Source organism: Pezoporus occidentalis, unplaced genomic scaffold (assembly GCF_034315485.1).
Source record: "Pezoporus occidentalis ecotype Australia unplaced genomic scaffold, CSIRO_AGI_Poc_V1 ctg34, whole genome shotgun sequence".
NCBI classification, from domain to species: Eukaryota; Metazoa; Chordata; class Aves; order Psittaciformes; family Psittacidae; genus Pezoporus; species Pezoporus occidentalis.
The window spans coordinates 189,653-211,127 of record NW_026915376.1 but is presented as its reverse complement, the minus strand read 5'-3'; the positions used below and the strand labels follow the sequence as shown (position 1 = coordinate 211,127).

The 21,475-nt window shown below is 38.6% G+C and overlaps 1 protein-coding gene across 1 annotated transcript in view; it reads right to left on the bottom strand.

Moving 5' to 3' along the window:
- Positions 1 to 21,475, bottom strand: part of KIF26B (kinesin family member 26B) — a 288,950-nt gene that overhangs the window by 159,165 nt on the left and 108,310 nt on the right. The window contains exon 4 of the mRNA XM_062629463.1: positions 8,984 to 9,150. Coding sequence (XP_062485447.1) covers positions 8,984 to 9,150 — 167 coding nt within the window. The remainder of the gene's footprint in view (positions 1 to 8,983; positions 9,151 to 21,475) is intronic.

Sequence of the window (21,475 nt, the reverse complement as noted above, 5' to 3'; positions counted from 1 at the left end):
GTCAGGTGCAAGGAAAGGAAGTGCTGAGGAGATGAAATAGCCTCAGTTCTTTTTAATTTTTCCTAAATCAGCAGGGAGCAAGGGGTTCATGTAGCAAGTACTCTAGCACCCCAAAAGCCCTCTTAGAAATTATAAGGCCAAATCTATCCTTAGCTAGCCTCCCCCTTTGCTATCTATTGAAAGCAGCAGCAAATCACAAAATGTGGCAAGAAGTAGAATAGAAGTTGCCTCTGTTTTAACATGGTGTATGGAGAGCAGTAGGAGTTCAGTTTCCATACACCTAGGTACTTGTGTATTGAATGCTTGAAATCATTTAGGAGAATTAGGAATACAGCTCCATCAAAAATTGCCTCCTTCCTTAGCAAACCACTAAAATAATCAGTGCTTCAGTGCCATACCATCAGCATCCAATATTCTTCCCTGCAATGCAAAGCTTTTGTTGGTACACAACATCTAACACATGAGAATCACAACATGAAAAAGGCCAGCACACTCATTTACAGGTCTAAAGCTTATCTGTAATAGCAGCAATCAGTGAGGCATAAACAGAGAAAGAAAAATTTAAGCTATCATCTCAGAAACATCCGACAAATGCCATTGCTAACAACTGAAGACAGAAGTCTCTTGGTTACCTGTTTCTGCCTCCACAGAGGCTGCATAACATTTAGAACTTCTACAGAGCATGTAAATTGCATGCTTTATAGATTAAGTAGGTGTTTGCATTTCTGGCCCTTTTCATTGTCATATAATCAGTTATTGATTCTAGGACCTGAGAGAGATGGAAAGTTTTTGCTTAGAAGCTAATGGAGTTACCATATAATTTCATGGAGTTGTACTTGAGAAAATAAGCAGACAGGGGAAAAAAAAAAAAGGAAGGCAAAGCACACATAAGCATATTGTATTCCTAGATGAATTTTTTAAATCTAAAAATTTGGCATAGTTGATCATATAAAAATTAACGGCAAATAAATTCTAGTCGCAAGTTCACAAACTTGTGTACTTAAAGTAAAAAAGAAAATGATGCAAAGCACTCAAACCTTTACAGAAACAAATTGTAACTAAACACAGGAATCAGAAAAACTCTAAGATTCTGGTTTTCAGGGAATATATATTAGAAACAATTAATATAATGAACTATACTTGAGAAAAGATATTCATTTAAAAATAAACTTTTAAGCAGAAAAACCTTCATGGTATGTGTCTTTTGCCTTTTAGAACCAGATACTCATAAGATGGAATTGGGGACTGCACCACACAGAAACAACGTAATGTCTCAAAACTTTCCAAAGAACCAAAGAAAAAGGGAGGAACGTGGAGCTTTACTTAGAAAATTACCAAGATTTCACAAGGCTGGTTACACAAGAAACTCCAAATCTTGATGACCATTTTAATAATGATATTATCCAGTGATTGCCATTACCACCAATACAAAACCTACCATGTGGGGCAAGTGCAGATCAGAAAACGCTGCTTGCTGTGCGCAGTGCACAGAAGCAGGTGTAGCATACTTCAATACAGATATAACATCAAAGTAACATACCTTCTGTAGATTGGAATTTTAATTTCCCTGTTCAATGGTCAGTATAGTACTGCATAGTAATGTTTGACTTTAAATTGCTCTAATTAATTATTTTTAAAACATGCTTAGTCCAGAAAACGGTATTTGTTAACTTACGGTAAATGCCACTGTACATCTGAGGTGGATTACTTTGATACATGAGGAGTATTTACACCCTTTTCATCAGTTACATGCTTTGAGGCTAAGCAGACGGCATGCCCCTGCAAGTACAGAATTCTACCATAATCTAAGGGTAATTTTAGCTTATTTCATTTTGTAGCACCATGGATCACTTTCAAATTCCTATTTAAAAATCAGGGTCCATTATCTGTATTTTAAGGTGTGAACAAAAGCAATTAATCTTTAACCAACATACAGTGGATCTAATTGGCACAAAGGCACAAATTATTTCTGTTTCCAGAACACCACCAAATTAAACATCACAACTAGATTTCCAACCCAGGTCTAAAAGCACATATATTTTCTTAAGTTTTGGTTTAAATAATGGCAGTGTGCAAGTATCCAAAGATTCCGAGACCATGGGTTTGGACACGTGCTCTACACGCTTCATGTTAAAAATAGACCTAGTCTGGAATCTTGTTGATAAACTTTTCTGTAATCAAAAGACATGAACCTATCCAAACAAAAGTGACAGGTCATAAGGGCAGTGAGGCACTGGAATGGGTTGCCCAAGGAAGTTGTGAATGCTGCATCCCTGGCAGTGTTCAAGGCCAGGTTGGACAGAGCCTTGGGTGAGATGGTTTAGTGTGAGGTGCCCCTGCCCATGCCAGGGGGGTTGGAACTAGATGATCTTAAGGTCCTTTCCAACCCTAACTGTTCTGTGATTCTATGATAATCTGCCAGCTTTGGGGAAAAAAAAAAAAAAAAGAGAATCACTGGAAATTGTTTGGGAGCCAAGGTAGAACTACCATACAAAACTAGAGATCATTCACTTACCACTGCTTTCCCTCATCCAGGTGCAGCACTTAAGTCTTAATGATTTTACTGTGCATCAGATCATTGCCTCCACTACTAGACACTGGCTATTCTTGCATGTAGCTTGCACAGTCTTTCCTGTCAGGACATTTTTTGTTTGTTTACATTGAACCATAGAAAAAGAGTATCCTTTATGTGCCAACTGCCAACCTTCTTTCACTTCAGAACAGTCAAGATTCCCTTTTAATTGGCATTTACTTTATACACATGAAATAACACCAATAACATGAAGTAGAAATGGCCTGTTAAGGCTTTCACAGCAATGGGGAGCATAGAAAAGCAGTGACTACGAACACAGATCTCCCACATTTTTGATGAAACTGGAGCAAGAATGAAAAAACAGCCCCTGAAGTTGTGCGCTCAAACCTAGGTGCCAATTTTAAATATTTGTTTCATGGTCTTTCAAGTTGACTGAGATCACTGTGATTGAAATTTACCCTACTAGTCAGTCCCAAGACAGGCTTTGAAGGTAGAAATATTTTTGGAAAATATTTACAGAGGTTTTAAAACTTACTGCCAGCATCCCTATTGAAAGACAGTGTATGGATCTTTTATCATAACATAGTTCTTTTTACGTATTTCTTATGAAGGATGAAAGAAAAGAGTAGAGATTCTAATCAGAGTTGTTAACATATAGTTCTTTAAAATGTCTGAGAGACTGACCACAATTTAACCGTTACATTTACTTTGCTCAGCTAATGAAAGAAAATCCTGTTAGGTTCTGCATACTTTAGACAGCAAGAAACCAAAATATATTTTCACCTAAGTCTCAGAAAATAATTTTCTCTTAGGGATGTTGAGGTCATCACTATTTGACATCAAGGACTTCTCAAGCAGTGCCTAAACCAGGGAACCACTGCAGGGCTTGAAAGAGCAGTTAGGTCCATCACTCTTCAGCATGAAGTTCATCAGAGTAACTTGTTTAAAATCATTCGAAACTTCAACAGAACTTTCTTCAGAAAGGCACAGAGCATGGGACAAGCAGCTTTCATTCTCTGGCAATGTTCACAGGCTCTTTTCTGATAGCATCTCAGGCCTCAGCAGCACCAGCACCCTGGTGTGCCAGAACAGCCTGCTGTGCATCTGCACAAGTTACCGGAGTATCAGGAACAGATTTGTGACCTGACTCCACATCTGCTAGTGTAATGCTTCAGCTACACCAGTTACAGCTGGACTACTGACTCAAAGCAAGTTTTTCTCCCATGGAGCTTCCCAAGACAAAGCTGGGCTCTGTGGTACAGGAATACCCAGTCCAACCCATTTCCTTCTCTTCTAACTGCTGCCTCTCTTCCTTATCTGGGTTTGCTGCACAAGTTCCAACAAATCCTCTGCTGCAATGCTAGGAAAAGTTAATTTTTGTGAATTTGTCCCAGATCTCTGAAAAATTCAAGCCAGGACCTTAAAATGGTATGATTAGTACACAGTGTATAAGGAAAAGCCCTCATGTTCCCAGATTCTAAGTCTTTGATCTTCAACAATTTTTCCCCATAAACAGAAAGATGGTGCAGATTAACAACTTCCTTTAAGTTTCAATAAAAATTACATAATATTGCACCTCTAAGGAAGAACAGCAAACATCTAAAGTTATTTGATAAGATGATAGTTTACCATATGTGTGCGAAAAACAGCAAGGCATGAGATTCTGGGGTTTCTAGAGTACTAAGTCATCAAAACAGCACATTGGCTTTAACACGAGGGTCCCACAAAGTGTCCTCATATAAGCTTCATAGTTCATGCAATATGTTCCATATTTTTAAAATAGATTCTCAAAGGATTCCAAGAAGTGGATGGGATATCTGTGGAGCATTCAGCAGTGTTTGAACACAACATTCACAATACTCCTTGGCAGTAAGGCACTACCTCACCTCCTCCTCTCCCAGCTGCCAAACCACACAGGGATGGGGAATGAGTATTAGAAAGGGCTATCAGCGGTTTTTCCAAGAACGGAAACAACTGTAACTAGAGCTCAACCCATGCCGAGAAGCTACATGTCAGTTACACACGAAGCTAAGGTTTTCTGTTTGCCTGCTTTTCTTCCAGTTCCAGGAAACAGAACTGCATGTCAAATTCTGTGTAACCAATTGAGTTTCGCAGCTTATTCAAACATGAGCTGTTAAGCTGGTTTGTGGCTTCATACAGTTTAAATAGAACAACCAAACTCCTAATACAAAGTCTAGGGCCATCATATTGAAGGAATCCTTCAATCCTCTTAAGTCAGTATTAGACCTTCCTACTTCAGTGGTCCACAATATCAAAATCACATTGTGCCTATATTTCACACCTTCCAGTACCTAAAGGAAGCCCAAAAGAAATCTGGAGAGGGGCTTTTTACAAGGGCAGGTATTGATGAGACAAGAGGGAATGATTTTAAGATGAAAGAGGGTAGATTTAAATTAGATATTAGAAAGAAGTTCTTTTACTGTGAGGGTGGGCAACTGGAACCCGTTGCCCAGAGAAGCTGCGGCTGCCCCATCCCTGGCAATGTTCAAAGCCATGCTGGATGGGCTATAAGCAATCTGGTCTAGTGGAAGGTGTCCCTGGCTATGGCAGGGGGTTGGAACTTGATGACTTTTAAGGTCCTTTCCAACTCAAACCTTTCTGTAATTCTATTATTTTGTCTCAAAATAACTTTTTAAAATATCTGGACATTTCTGTGTTTCATTTGAAAAACATGCCTTGCTACATCTTACAACAGTAGCATTGTGTGGCCCTGCTTAGCATTTAAGCTGTTTAAAGACACGGAAAATGATCCCTAGAGCAGATTTTTCAGTCTACTTTCAAGATTATCTATATTCCCTTTAGGCTCAATTCATCCAAATATGACTATATTTGATTTCAGACTGAGGGGGGCTTTTGTTCAAGAAACACTGTTACACTTCCTGATCAACAACAGGAAACAGCTTTGAAAAATGCCATTAAAAATTATCTCCTTCTCAAAAACTTTTACCTCTTTTGAGGTCAAAAGTGAAATGAGCTTTTACAGCCCTCTTTTCTCCTGACACAGTAAAAGCTTTTCCTCTTCAAGAAAGCAACCTTACTGTGACATGGCAAACAAGGAACAGTACCAAGATCCTCAAAACCTTTAGGTATTGTAAGGACAACAGAAAGGTCCTGATCAAGTTTTGTCTTTTAGTTCCTACGCCATGCTACCACCCTTTGAGATACTGCTGAAACTCTACAGCCCAGTCACAACAGAGTTTTATTCAGAAGGGCACAGATGGGAAGAAGTTTAGTACAGTGTTCCTTGGCCTGCTACAGCTTTACAGAGACTTCAGAAAGATAAGCAAAAGAAGGACACAAGGCAAGAGGCTGGTACACCTGAGACTGTGATGGCCAAAAAAAATGCAATGCTTCTTATGACATACCCAAACTGGAGGCAAATGCTAACCGATGTGAAAAAACCTAAAATGCTCTGCAAGTGATTATTTTTGTGTAAAGAACCTAACCATTATGTCACATTCACTACATGCATTCATTTTATCACAAATGTGTACCAGTAACAAGCAAGATGATGCTAAATTAGCATGGACTGGCGGATATCCGAGACAAAAATGATTGATAGCACTGAACAGAAAGGCAAATTTGGTGCTTGTTATTGAAAGTACAATCAATTGAACTCACTTTCTGTGTCAGAATCACCATTAGGAATACATTATTCATACCTGTATCATCTAATATTCATAAGCCTACCAGCAGAGCACTTTGGACAGTTTTCAATGTTTGATCCTTTTAAACATTCACATACTGTCCATCCCATGGGATCCTGTCATATCATGAGCTCTCTTGCAGCGATATCCTGACAAATGACAATTCACAAAAGCTGTGTCCCTTTTAGCTGACTTGGAAGTCTGCCAGCTGTAGATTGTGAAATGTAACAGTCGAGTATTGAGACAACTGAGAAGTCTCCTGGCTTTTCAAAAGATTAAGTGTTAGTGTGGCCTTCAAACACTTCGCCATGGCTCAGTGCCAGCTGTAGGCTAGTCAAGTAAATGTCACTGCTGGACTAGCAGTGCCCAAGAACAGAGAAATTATGAGCTCCCAGTATTCCACTACTGATGTTTTTCAAGTAATTACAACCACAAGTTCCCGTGGATGCCTTGACATTTCCTCCATACTCTAGCATTTTAGTTAATTGGGGGGTTTTCCTGGTGATGGATGACTTTTATATCTGAGCCTCATCTGAGGTTTGCTTTGCTTGTTAGGGAACATAGAATGAAATACTGTAGGATATTATTAAGATTTCAAAAGAATATTTTCTACTTCCAACTTCAGCTTCACATTAGCAAATTTCACTGGCTGTGTAATAATTTCTTACATGCTTACCATTAAAACATCATTATGTGACACACATTCAGAAAAAACAGGCGTAGCTGGTAGTCACCACTCCATGTGCCACATACAATCAGATAAAACAAAAGTTCAGAATTCATAGGCCTGGTATGAATAACTGTAAGAATGCTATAAACAGCATACCATGTTAATGAATTGACAACCACTACCTTCTACTTTGTATTTTATAGTACACACACGTGGGTTTTTTACACTTCATACCCCAACTTTACAAAAATGCAAACAGACACATAACAGACAAAACAAAAATTAATGAGAAATCCACATTTTTGAAAACAAGTTGAAGATTTTCTTGTTAAAAGGTCAAGCAGTGCACAACTGACTTGGATTTGCTGCTTGAACTGTCAGCACATGATGTAACTTGAAGTCCAACATAAAACTGACTTACGTAAGTGATGTTATTTTAATTATGCAATACCCCAAACTAAACCAGCCATTTTTGTCTTGCTATATACAGTTTAAAAATAAACAGCCTAAACATGAGAACTCTGCTGGGCCAAGCATACCTAACAATTCACACCATCAGCTAGAAATTAACAGAGTTCTACTTAAAATGCTGTGATTTACACTAGGGATTTTTAATAAATGTAATGAGTTTCCTACATTTCAGCAGAGTGTACTAAGAGCAAATGACCTCCCTTAGCATAAAACACTGAAACAATGAAAAACAAATGATTTAAGCCATCTTTTCAAATCAATTCATGCTAAAATATGTGCTAATCTCAATCTGCACTCTAGTTAGATATTACCATATGAGTACATTCAGCAAATTTAATTTGAACTGCCTGCAGCAAATCAAGACCACAGTCATTATTCACACTTGCTATTGCAACGTCACACTGGTAAAGAAAAAATGGCAGAGCTGCCCCAAACAATATTCACTGGGTCTTTTAAAATCCTACTCTTCATACTTTTACAAGATTCACTTGTGTGACACTCATTGAACATATGCAGTCCTTATGCTGTGAGGGAAAAATAGGAGAAAATATTTCCAGATGTACAGAGCCCAGCACCTTTGCAAGTTTTCCAGTTACCTTTAAAATAAAATAGAATCATGTGGAATTACTAATAGTTGGCTCTCTCAAGGGTACGAACTTAATCTGAATAAGCTTCAGGCATTCAGTCAAAAGTTCATTCCATGTTTTGAAATTCAGATCTCTCACTAAATTGGACTGGAAGTGCTGTAAAAATAGTTTATTCTCTTGTTATAACATTACTTCCACAACTGTTCCCAAGTCAATCTCCTAATTATTGAAAAGCATTAGAAGACAAGGATAATTTCAACTTTATCAGTTATGTAAGGATTCAACTGGACTAAAAGGATTATGTCCTGCAAACAGCATAATTCTGTGCAGAAAAATATTCCTTGTTGATAATAGATATTTGATTTATTAGCTGCTATGCCCATTTCAGAAACCACTTTTGCTGACAAAGTAATATAGACAACAGTAAGATTTTTTTAATGAAACTTCATCCCATCAAACTTTTTTGAAACAATGGCTGAATATTCAACAGAAAGAGTGATCTGAGGCTGAGTTTACACTCTCAGCCTCTCACTGTTTACGATGCAACAGCAGGCCAGGGACAGAAACAGACATCAGAAACCTCAGCTTTTCAGTCTGAAAGTGGAAATCTTGAAAATTTCCCTAGATGGAAGTAAAATTCAGCAAAGAAACCTGAAGGTTGCCCACCAAACAGAACTATCCACCTCTAGTTAGCTCTGCAATGAATTGCTTCTCTAAGGAAATTACTTGGATAGGCCCTTCTCATTCAGGAATACACCCCCCTAAAAATATCACTAAATCAGGTATTATTTTGTGAGTGCAGTCACGTTTGAAACCAAATCAAGAATTTAAGAGTGATCTTACAGAAGAGGATAGAAGCATCATCCCCATCTTACAGACAAATGCATACAGGTTGATTAAACAACATTTTCATGGCAATTCTAGTAATTCCTGCAAGTCTGTGACCTATAGCCATGTTTTAACATGTGTGCTGTAGTCTGTCTTCACTAGAGAATCGTCTCTTTTGAAAGACATTATGTTTCCAGGGAAGGAAAAGCTGATAAATTTCTCTTACCTGGCAAAAAATGATGCTGCCACCGAGGTGCCTGTGGATACTTCACTGGCAACATATGTGCTCTGGGAAGCAGGGAAGCTGTACAAGGAAGGTTTATCTGCATTGTAGCGGTTCAATGCGGCTTCAGTCAGGCCCTCTCGACTAGTCTCTGTCATAAGCTGAGATATCTGAAGACAGAAAAAGACAAAAATATCATCATCTAGAGCTCACTAGCTGACCCCTCTTCATCCCGAGGTGCCTCTGGGTTGCATATGGAGTAAGAGAGGCACTTCATTCACTACATCTTTGCTGCTCTGTGAACAAGTTTATTGCTTCTGTCATGCTAATCTACAGTACTTTGGCTCAGCTCTACCCTTGCCTGCATTAAAACTAATGGGATAAATTCATCCCGTTACTAATGTCTATGGCTTTTCATTCATACGGAAAAGAAAGAGTCAACCATAATACTTACTCGGTTTTACCTCAGGGTACAAGAGAGACAGCTTAGAAATGTATAAGATATTTATATTTTATTTCAGAGAAAAAAAATACATCCGTTTGCCTTTGTAAAATAGCAAAGCCTTTTTGTTGACCTTTCTTCAGAAAAGCCAGCATGCAGCATAGGAAGGAATCCTTTGTGATCCGACTATTTATCATCTCTCTGGAAAATCGGGATCATTACCACTCACCTTCGTTGGCTTTCTGATAAGGTTTTAAGCACCCCATGATTTCATTCTTCTGATGGTCCATTTAACATTTTTCCCCATGTTAGGAAGTCTCATATCAGCCTTTCATTTTCTGGGAGAAGAAGTGAAGTTCAACCAGACTTGACACAGCTCTCCTCAAATTAACTGAAAGATCTTTATTGACTTTACAGAAAGCTGGGTTGGCCCTGTTGAAACACCTCCTCAAAATTGTGCTTTCAGTTTCTTGACTATTACATCTGCATAAACTTACAGTGGTGTGATGTCACCTACTGTACTTCATTCAATTCCTAACAACTTCCCTTTCTTTCTTCCCTCGTTTCAACCACAAATAGCTTTTCTTCCCCTGTGCATGTCACACAATTGCAATATGTGCCTCAAAAGAAGCCTCCCAAATAATGGCTAGCAAGTGTCAAAGGCATAGCTTCCTTTCTGCGGCAAAAAGTTTGCAAGAACCAGTCTCTCACCTGTTCAATTTCAGTTCTCCTGCCTACCCTTGTTACCACATTAACAACAGAATATCTTTGTGAGGCATTCCAAGAAAGTACTCAAGATCATCCTGTAGTTATTTTTCCACTTAGACTTGCTTTACTTCAGCTGTTAAACATTTCAGTTATTAAGGCAAAGTTGAGGACCTGTGATGTGTATGTAGGAGGGGAAAAGACGTGATATGGCAGCATTTTTTAGACCAACTATCAAGCCATCTCTGTTTATTTTATAGAGAACTGTTACCCATTCTACTATGGCTAAGAAGATAATCTAAGTGTTTATTCTAATTTTACATATATATTTTTTAGGTCAATCAGCTATAATACTTCAAGAACAGGAACACTAAACTAGCCAGTTTATTTCATGAGGAACCAGTAAAACTGCTGAAAGTGCCCCTACCATGTTAGTCATACGCTGAGCCCTTCTAATTTACTGACTGAAAGAGCAGTGCTTTCAGAACACTGTAGTTGAAATTCTGGACTTAAATCATCTCATATTACTGTTAAACAGGAATTTAGGCTAGCTGCCAGGACACCCCCTAAATTTCCATCATGCAGGCAGACATTAGCTCTTCAGTATTCTGTTAACATATGTACGTCCACTTGGGGCATCCAATACACTTGAATTCACTAAACATAACTCCTCCAATTTTCTGTAACTTTTACTAACTGAGCTATTTAGATTTGCAATGAACTGGAACACGATTCTGCCCTATCCCCTCAAATTAGCCTGAGACGAATTTTATCATCTACCATGCTGGGAACCACTAAGCAGATAGTTAAAAAGCTCTCCCTTCAAAGCAAAGTACACGTACAAACCTAACCTCGTCTTAGTCCATCCAATTCACATAGCTGAAATCAGGGATGGATCATCATTAACTGTTATTGCTGACAATATAACCAGGAAGTGCTACTTGCTTCATGGCAACCTGACAGCAGTTTAAAAGTTGATGAGTTGACTTAGCTGCAATCTCAATTGCAATTATAACCTCCCTGTCTCCTGCCAAATAAAAATTTGCAGCTCCAAATACAAATTTCCACAGCCAGTGCAGCACGCTTCGATTGGTGTCAGTGGATCCCCTAAAGCTGCAAGATGGGGGGGGGGGGGTGAATTGAGGCATTTCAGCTGACTGCAAAACAGGAAAGGATATGCATGTCTCAGTGTTTGGGACATCCAGAAAACATCCACCATAACATGGGCACAAAAGCAGTAACTGAACAGTTTGTGTGATTATAGAAACCTTCAGGTCACCCACACCCATATCCACAAGTCCTGTTAATGTGAACAGCACAGAGCAAACAGAGCAATAAAAAGCCTCAAACTGATTATGGGCCTTGTGTGAAAGGTATAACTCTCAAGCTTCCCCAAAAGCTGATTAGATGAGTTCATGAGGTTTTGCATAACTAATTCTTAAATAAAAGCACTTCAAAATAATCAAATACTTACCAACAAAGAGACATTCTTTTAGATTTAGATTCTTTTAAAAAGATATAAATATGAACCATTTCTCCCTCACGCAGTCAGAGAGAAACAGATTTTAGTCAGCAAATGGAATGTTAATGCTTTTTAATAAATGGGGATGAAGATCTTAAAAAGCCTGTATTTAGGTCAAATTTTCTTATAATAAAATGTAAAGGAGCTGAAGAAGAAACCGGAAATAACCAAACATATTTACAGATTCTGTATTTGTGGAGTACCACACTATCCATAGGACAGAGAGAAAAAAAGAAATAAATAATTCTCACTTTAGGAACTGCATATACCATGAACAGATGCAGAATGGATTGTTTCTATATAAATGCAGGCTTTTCAGCAGTACTGCTATTTTGTCATATGTCCTGTACAACAGTCCAAGTATTACAGGGATGGTCAGCTGCTCAAATTGAAAGCTGCAAAACATCCATATGGTACTGACCACCAGAGCCTGCTGGAGAGGCAGCAGCTCTCCCTCCTGCTCATTCACACAGCTTGCTTTGTTGCACAAAACGGGAAGCTACTGTTGACAGTGATATTGATGTATTATCTGTGAAATGCAGCATTCCACTGCAAACAGCCATTTCGGAGGGTCCTCCCAGTTGCCCTGGATGGACATTCATAATGGGGTATGTTGGGCTTGTTAAGCACCCTCTTGATCCTGGGGGTCCAGGAAAACACTATGACTGCTTTTCTTACCCATGCTGGAACACCTCCTGGGCAAAAATCCGTTTCTCAGTGTGAACTCTCTCACAACAAAATTTCCAAATGCACATACTGTCTGTTCTAAGGCTCCACTGATTTACTGTTTGCCTCAGCAGGGACGCTTCCTAGCTGACAGCATATCATAAGGATACCAAAATGGGAACACACTTTATTTTACCTAACACAAGATATAGACAAATTACAACAAAAAAAGAACTTGCTTAAGCCACAGTCCAGGACCAACTAATCCAGAAATGGTTTCCAGTTTTAGCAATTGCTTAGTTTGTCTGGTATGTGGGATTTTTGTCTCCAGAAGCAATGAAAGCTGAAATACTTCCCTAAATTTCAAACATTCTGCTATCACTTATCTGGGATGCCTGCAACATCACTTGATGTTACTATACAGGTAAAAGCACACAGAAGTACCTTGTGATACTGCAGGACTCATAACATCAAACAAAACATCAGGCTTTGCTTGAACAAGTTCCTCAAGTCACTTTGTTGCTATCTTATATATAAGCAAGAATAGGACAACAAATTAGAACTTTATATTTAATTATGGAATTGTTCTTTAGTCATGCAGCCAGCAGAGATGAAGAGCAAAGACAGCGCTATGCCAAATTCTGGGCCAGGCTGAGAACCTTTTTTGCATCCAGTACTTATCAGAGTATTGTTTATACAGTACAAATTTGTTCACCTGGGTCAATTCACAGGCTGAGTACCTCACATGAAGTATGCCCATGACATTTGACTATTAAATGCTCAGCTATTCTCAGAGTTCAATACATATACATAAAGTAGGGGGCAGAAAGAAGTCCAGATTATTCATATATCTAGAGATTACTGAATTCAAGTAAGTTCTATTACACTTATTTCTTTTGCCTCATAAACTGGAGAGCATAGAAATCATTTAAACTATTATACCAAACTGAAGAGTGGGCTTTGGAGGTAATCTTACCATCTCATTTACTCAGCCCTCCAATCACAGCACTACATTATCCCTTCCTCCTCTGACATCAGTTGCTGAAATTTACACATACACAAACTTGAGTAATGGCACCAGGATGTATCAAGCATAAAAATACTCACAACAGAGGTTTCCATAGCTCTTAGAGAATTTCTCTCTTTCCCCATCCCAGTTCAAGTGACACAGCTGAAAATTACACTTTGAATGTTAAAAAATTTGAGTTTTTTTATTTTTTATTTTTTTCCCCTTCAAAGCATATGCCTGGCAAATACAGTTCATGTAGATCTGCCTCTTCAATGTCACTGTCTCTCTCACTACTACTACTACTAGGAGAGTAGTAACTCTCCTGGATTTAAGGGGAAAAGAAGAATCAATTCCGCAACTCATTTTCCCTTCTCTTCTGTGAGTACCCACATAGTACATACATGAGGCTTAGGTCAGTTAATAGGATATACTTCAAGAAATTCCTTTATTGAATTGTTGGCAGCTCATCACTGCCTGGAAAAGCAACAAAAAAACAAAGCATGGAACAATGCAACCTTTCATGCCTCAATAAAAACCCTTTAAGTGCACGCTGAACAAGACAGATATCCCTCCCAAGGCCCTTTTTTTATCCTGTCTCATAAAAGCAAGGCATCTATTAAGCTCCTCTTTCACTGCTTTCTGACAGTACATAGCAAGAGCTGGTGATAAGTCATGATTTAAATTCTTTCTTCATAGGAAAAAGATGGCTCTGCAATTAAACCTCAGGTGTGAATCAGGCAAAATTCTCTTCCAGTTAAAGCGTCACTCTACATATAAGATTTGCCACCATGAAGTATGAGATTAACTATAGTTACGTAAGGGTGTTTTACAACCAAGTTCAATAATGTTTCTAAAGCTCCTGAGAACCCCAATTGAAATTACTGTACAAATGGAAGTTAGCATTTCTGAAACATGTGAAACACCCTTTGCTCTGGATGTAGTGAAGCATTTAAGAGCAGTCCCAAAATCTGGCCAATGACTGATGAATGAACTGGATACACAGAAATATACGAAATGTAGCCATGTCTGAAGCCAAATTCAAGGTACAAATCTGTGTTCAAATTTGCTATAAAGCAATCCTCAGTGTCCAGAGATCCTAATCTCAGGGGAGAAGCTCACTAGCAAGAAGCTGCTTAAGGCAGAAAGCTCTCTTTCATAAGCACACACACTCATGAATGACTTCTTTGGCAATCCACTTTTGATTCAGAACAGCTCTGAATTTTCCTCCCAGTAAATACTGATGAAATTACTTCCTGGTTTATTTTAGACAGCAAATCTCTACATTAGCAGAGAAAAAGGTTCTTCTTGAAGACCCCCCCTTTAAAAGGTAAGCTGAAGGAAGCTTTAAAGGATACTTTTCTCAAAGCTTTAGCCACCAAAAACATCATAAATACTTATAAACCTGCTTATAATACAAGCCTAACAGCTTAATTTCAAGTTTTCCATTACGCATAATAAGGTGTTCTGGCTCTTCTAAAATAATAATCTTTTACCTTCTGTCCAACTCTTTTTGACTCATCACCGTTTACTTTCAGTAATAACAAGATAAAGTTATTTATCCTGTCTGGCTCAAGGAGCCTGGTTTCAGGCTTATGGGAGTGATGAAACAAGCACTAGGAGAGGCATCTCACTGTACATCATTCACGTGTCCTTCTGACACACGTATAGAATATTAACTCTTGTCCAAGCACTAAGAGACCCTGGTTTTCCTGGGCTTGACCTACTTGTAGCAATTCTTACAGGCTGAGACAAGAACTCCAATTTACAAATTAGTTTTGAAAACTGAAATTAAAAAAAATCGTTCACTTCCTTTGATGTATAGGAGTTCACATCTGATGCGACAGCATGGTGGAATACAGACAAGACAAAAATCTTAAGTGTTCAGTAAGCTGTAGTACTTCCCAGCCACTACAGATTTCAGCAGAATTACAGTAACTTGCCTATGGGAAACAGCATCAGAAAACAGATCAGGAGCTGAGCAGTCTCTGCTGAAGAGACTTCTTGGATTAATGAAGGAAGTATTGGAGCTCTACTTCACATAGAGAAGGCATCTCTTAGCATGTTAATGTATCAGTAAGTAGCAGATCCTCTTCCCACAATTTGGCTATATTATCTGAGCCCTTCTGTAAATACTGACTTCATCCCTTTTGCATAACATGGAAGTTCTGCACTCAGTTTTGTGCAGCATAAATTTATGTATCATAGCATTCAAAGGACAAGGTGACAGCTGGGATCCACTGTGTTCAGTGCCAAAAAAAAAAGGGGGGGGGAAATGTGGATAATTTGACATTTACTATATTTCATTTTTATGATTTGAGAGTGTTGTTGGGAGAGCTCAGAATGTGAAAATAGGAAAGGGAAATATGTAAGAGTCAGTTTCAGATATTGTTGTTAAACACAGCTTTAAATGTTTTGAGGTAAATTTGGTAGAAATTTACTTGGCCACCATTAAACTGACCTTTGAAGGTCCCTTCCAACTCAAACTATTGTGATTCTATGATTCTATGAAATGGGGGGTTGGGGGTAAAGGGGTAGAGAGAAAGAGGAATCTTGTGCTGTCAACACAACTACCAAATTAATTAACGCATCCCACAGCAAAAAGGAACAATTACACCATTTAATGAGAGCAACTTAAAAGTAGTAGGGCTTTGATAAGCCCATGTTCTTTAATATACCACAGAGTACCAAGGACATACTCTGCATCTGTCACTAATCCCTCACTACAACACAGGTGACATTTAAGGAATTGTTCAGGAAAAAAATCCACCTTTAGAAAAAATAATTTTGAAACAGTAGCAAGTTCCTGTAGCTAAGGGCACTGGCATAGTCTCATAGCATCTTGCCATTTGATTGTGACCTTTTTCTCTCATAGCAGAATACTAAGCTGCTATAGCTCAAGATCAGTGCAACTGCTGATAAAGACATGGTGCGAACAAGAGCAAGACAGCAATTCCTGATAGTCCTTTTGTGTCAAAAGAATATGTTCTATGAGGAACACACTGGAAAAGGACATGCATAATGTCTGATGCATTCAGGCTCTTTCTTGGATGTATACATACCTAATAACTGCCTAGCAAAGGCTACTCACTATTTACTGTGAGGACTGAAACTTGGGGGGGGGGGGGGTCCTCGGGCATGCTTTGCTCCTGCTTTATTCAAATTTGCTCACAAAATCTGCAATAGTGATCTAGCAGAAAGGGCTACCATAACAGCACATCATTTGTGTCTAAACACAAAACAGCACACCTTAGAAACAGTGAGGGGTTTTAACAGGCAAATCTCTGGGATGGCAAGAATGCTGATTATGCTTTGTATTTCACAAATAAAAGTCAGATTGTATTTAGCATAAACTACTTTTACTTAAACATTACTTAGTTATTGTGAGAGCACCTAGAGCTTAATTGCAAGCTCCAGCTTCTTGCTGTCCAAAAGAAATACGACCTTTGACTGCTGCAGGCACCTCCCATGTCCCTCTAAAAACAAGATGCTATTTAGCACAGATCTAGCGCATTCCTCAGAACAGATGAAATTCCAGTTGCCCAGATGTGGGCACATCCTCCCATCAAAGCTGTTATGAAACAGTTCATTCCATTTCACTCTCAAGAGCTAATGCCATTAAATAGAATATTTTACAACAAATCACTGAATCTCTTAAGATCAGCTACTTAAAGGCTGACCCAACAGCTGATCAGACATCCAAATAATGGTGGATTTCTTTACTGGAAGACATTTTCCTCTGATTCTTTCTCCTAAGAGTTCTACCTTACAAAAGAGTAACTCTGACTTTTTTTATTTATGCTATATTTTTCATTGCAAATAACAACACAATTCTTTCAGCCATCCGGTATTCTCCCTCTTACTTCCATGCATTCACTCAGTGCACATTCTTGCCCTAGCTTTTGAACTGAAAAGCAAAGCAAAACAGACAAAACCAAAACCATACAGCAAACAGTACTGCCTGACAACCTGAGTTACTTCTTGAGTGCACTCTCCTCAAAACCAAGTAAGAACAGCACTGGCAACAATGAAAGCTTTATCATAAAACAGGAACTCTGCACTATTAAGCCTATGACAACGGTTCATTTATTTGATCAACAAATTCCCATACAGGCCATAATTTAGTAAATAAAAGTTGATTCACATTCCCAAGCAACCCCCACCACTCAGATGTGAAGTACCTACGCTCATTTTGATTCAGCTTAGAAATGAAGTCATTTTTCTTAGTTTGCCAGTGCCCTCCTGAACTAAATAATCCATGAGCAACCTTGTCTAGTGGAAGATGTCCCTGCCCATGGCAGGAGGGTTGTAACTGGATGATCTTTAAGGTCCACTCCAACCCAAACCATTCTATGATTCCCAGTTGGCATATTCCATTATTTATTCTCCAAACGAAAAATAGGAACAGCAGCTAGCAAAGAGAGGTTCTGGTCTCAATTTTGAGTGTCTAGGCATTTCAACAATGCAAAAAGATACGGTGCAGCAACACAATAAAACTGCTTGCTTTGTCATCAAGAAGACAACATCAACATGGCAATCTGTGCGAAAGCTGAGGCTGCCTTTAACTTTCAGGAGTTTTTTAAACCTACTTTTATGAAGTTGTGAATTCTCTAAATTGCCTGTATATCTTGCTGCTATGTTATAAAGCTGTGCAGCTGGAAATTAATTGGATCTTTTTCTACTATGACTTTTTATTGCTATAAGATTAGTACCATTTTACAAGAGAAAAGGCCTTACTTTTGTGCAACTCAGTTAAAGTTGATTTCATACATCCAGATTTAACAACCACACTGTAATCCTTTGTTGCATCAGCTACATTTTTAGACCTCAGCAGCTGGGCTAATTGTGCCAAACTAACTGGCGCAGCAATGACGAGTGTGTGCAGGCTATGAAAGATGAGCACGTCTGATTTCTGTCTGTACACATGGGGCAGCAGCTAAATGAAGTGCCTGCATTTTGAAGCTGAGGTACAAGTCTCTCTAGTTCACTGTATGAAGAAGTAATATATTTGTTATGAAAACAAACTTAAGTTTCTCTATTCAGTTACTAACCTGCCAGCAACAAACCATCATAAGAAGTTCAAATCTTACTGTAGCTGTTTCCCTATCACAAACAGCAATCTGTAAGCCACTGACCTTTCACTTGCCAGTTGACAAGAACAGCTCTAGAAGCTACCAGAGTGTGTCAGCATGCGGGCTTAACTTAAATGGCATTATTGACCCAGAAAGCAACCTCCTTCTATAGCTACCAAGAAAGTAAGCAATAAAAACCACCATTAGTTTTTCCACATGTAGGTGTATGAACCAGATCATTAGCCTTTATTTAAGACATATGGTCAAGTTCAACCATGAAAAGATGAGGAAAGAAAACTACCTTCATTTCCAGCATGAAAAAAAATCTGACAGGATTACAGATTCCTGCAATGATTCTTGTACAAAATGTGGCATAATGAAAATTCAGCCTCTACACAAAATCTCCTCAAGATCTGACCTTTTTGGGGGATAAGATCAGTACACATCTGATGGGTCTCTTACCCAGCTGCTCAGGGAAAGCTGCTTGGGTTTGACCCCCAAGGATCTAGCAAATGCCTTGAATCTATCTAGAAACAAGTACCATTTCAGTGGCTTCTCCATTAAAAAAAAAAATGATGAATGTTAACTTTCCTATAAACTGCTGCCAAAGCTTTAATTGTATTAGTGCTGGCAGATACCACAATAAAACAAATTGTTTTCTCTGGGTGTTAGGTCATAAAACTATCAGTCTTCAGACTAAAGACTACTCTATAAAGGGAGGAATCTTGCAAGAGACATGAACTTTTGCACAAATACAAAAAAAAAGTGCTTGGAGGTAAGTGTCAGCTCATTTAGAAGTCAGGCATGTTTTGGACCAAAAACATAGAAGCCTAGGAAATTTGAGGGAGAAAGTAGGAAATCTCTATCAACTCATCAAATATCCTAAGCCTGAAGATTTGTTCTGTAGTATACTTTTCCATAGGCTTTCCTAAACCATCTGCACATAGAATTACATTTTTAAATACTTATCAAATAAAAGTTAACCACTGACACCAAGAATTATTAATACCACTTACACAGCTTTCTCTTTTGCTGTCTCAATGAAATATTGACAACTCATCATCTGAGAGGACTCTGAGGAGAGTCTTGTATATCCTGATCCATCCTTGGTGGAATAAAACTTAAGGTGCACATCTGAATGCTTTGTTAAATTTGCATCTCTTAAGACAGGTCTGAGGCTCCAAGTACTCTTCTGAAAACCCACTGAAACCTGCAGGCAGCAGGTTAAAGAAAGCTTTAAAAAGAAACACTGCGCTTGGATCTTAGTGTCTAGTCATTCAGCTGATGCGTCCCTTCCCTTTCAGTTCAGTTTAACAAATGCTACCACGCATCTTCCAGTGTATTACCTGCATTCCAGTTAAGATCTCACATCTTAAAAAGAGCAAATTTTCCCATTTCTGAAGAAGAAATCATCAAACAGCTTCCTTTTTTTTTGGCTCAATTCCACAGGACGTATTCAGAACTGCAAAGTACCCAGTCTTCTGCATGAAATTTAGTTCTTAGAATGTTATCAGCTTAAATGCTCACAATGAAATTAAAAGTCACTGAAGTCACACATATTCAGGTGAACCATTCAAGTCATCATTTGAAATCCCGTCTAGGAGCCAATTTTCTTACCAGATGCTGACTAACTGACATTGTATGAGGTTGCAAGGGCTCAGGCACAGAAAAAAACTTGCTGTGGTGAGTCGTAACAACACACATAGCCTGTGGCAAATCAAGGTAATAATGATTTATCTTACAATTGCTTTTCTAGAGCTAAGTCAGAGAATCAAAGTCAAATTATCTTGAATTTGCTGTAAACTATGAACATGCATTCACAGTTACCATGCATTAGTAAGCTTGCTGAAAAGTTATCAAGCTGATCATGTCTCCGAGTCCTACAACTTAGATTAGGCTAGGACAGACAGAGCAGAAGCCATTACACAAGGTTTAATGCAGAGCTGCTCAAAAGTTACACTATGTGTTCAGAAGGTTTCAGTGGGGCTCAACGTACATGCGGGAGATTGGCTATTACTTGGTCAAAAAATGAGCTGAAGATGTGTAGAAGTGAAAACAAGAGAAGTACCAACACAGTGATGTTGCAAGAAAAATGCTTTTAGGAGGCTCAATTTCAGCTGGAAAAGACTCAGAACTCAGACTTACATTTGCCTAAGAAACACTTAATTTATTCCCACAGGCAGAGATGTTGATACACTTACTTCAGAAGTCAACAGCATAAACCATCAATCCAAACAACTTGCAATATCTTGACACCAGCCAACATGTCAAGTCAAAAAGCATAACAATATCATGTCCCCCTTCTCCCACAGGGAAACGTCATTTAGCCTCAAATTCCATGCTAAAAACTTCTACCCTTGCAGTGAATTGCACAAACCATAGCCTAATCCACCACCTCATAATATAACAGTCATGCTGAATTGCATTGCCCTCTGGCTTTGTGTAGCTGCCTTCCCCTTTTCTTTCCCTACTATTAATAGTCCCTTGCAGGTGTTCCTTCTTTCATGGCACCAACATGGAGACATGGCAATAGGTAATTTCAGTTATCAGTGCTAATGTGAGCTGCCATGAAATTGTCTCGTTTCCAGAGGAGTCAGTATGCAGTTGCTAAAGAAAAAAGGAAAAAAAAAAGAATCCAGGCAGTTCTGCAGAAACTATACACCAGCAGGAGTGACCTCTCTATAAAGTTAACAAGGTTGGTCTTTCTAATCTCTGTCACAATACATGAACACCTGTCTTACTTTCATGTTAATAATAAAAATGTCCTGCTGAGGTTTTAAAATTATTTTATGACAGCAACAACCATCATTTCTAACAGGAATACATGAAAAGAATTCAAAAGGTGCCGGAAGAGCCTTGAAATGAGACCAGTAGCAAGACAGAAACAGTTCCTTCCGGGCCTTGAAGGTGAATGCCTCAAGGCATAAATTTGGTTGCTTTATTACCTTAGTTTGCATAGCTACAGCTGTTATTAGCAGTCATAAAAATCACTCAGCTATAAGCATCTGACTTGGAGGCCTGTGGCAAATTCAACAGGCTGACTAGGTGCCAAGATATGCTATGTTGTGTTCTGTTAGCTCTA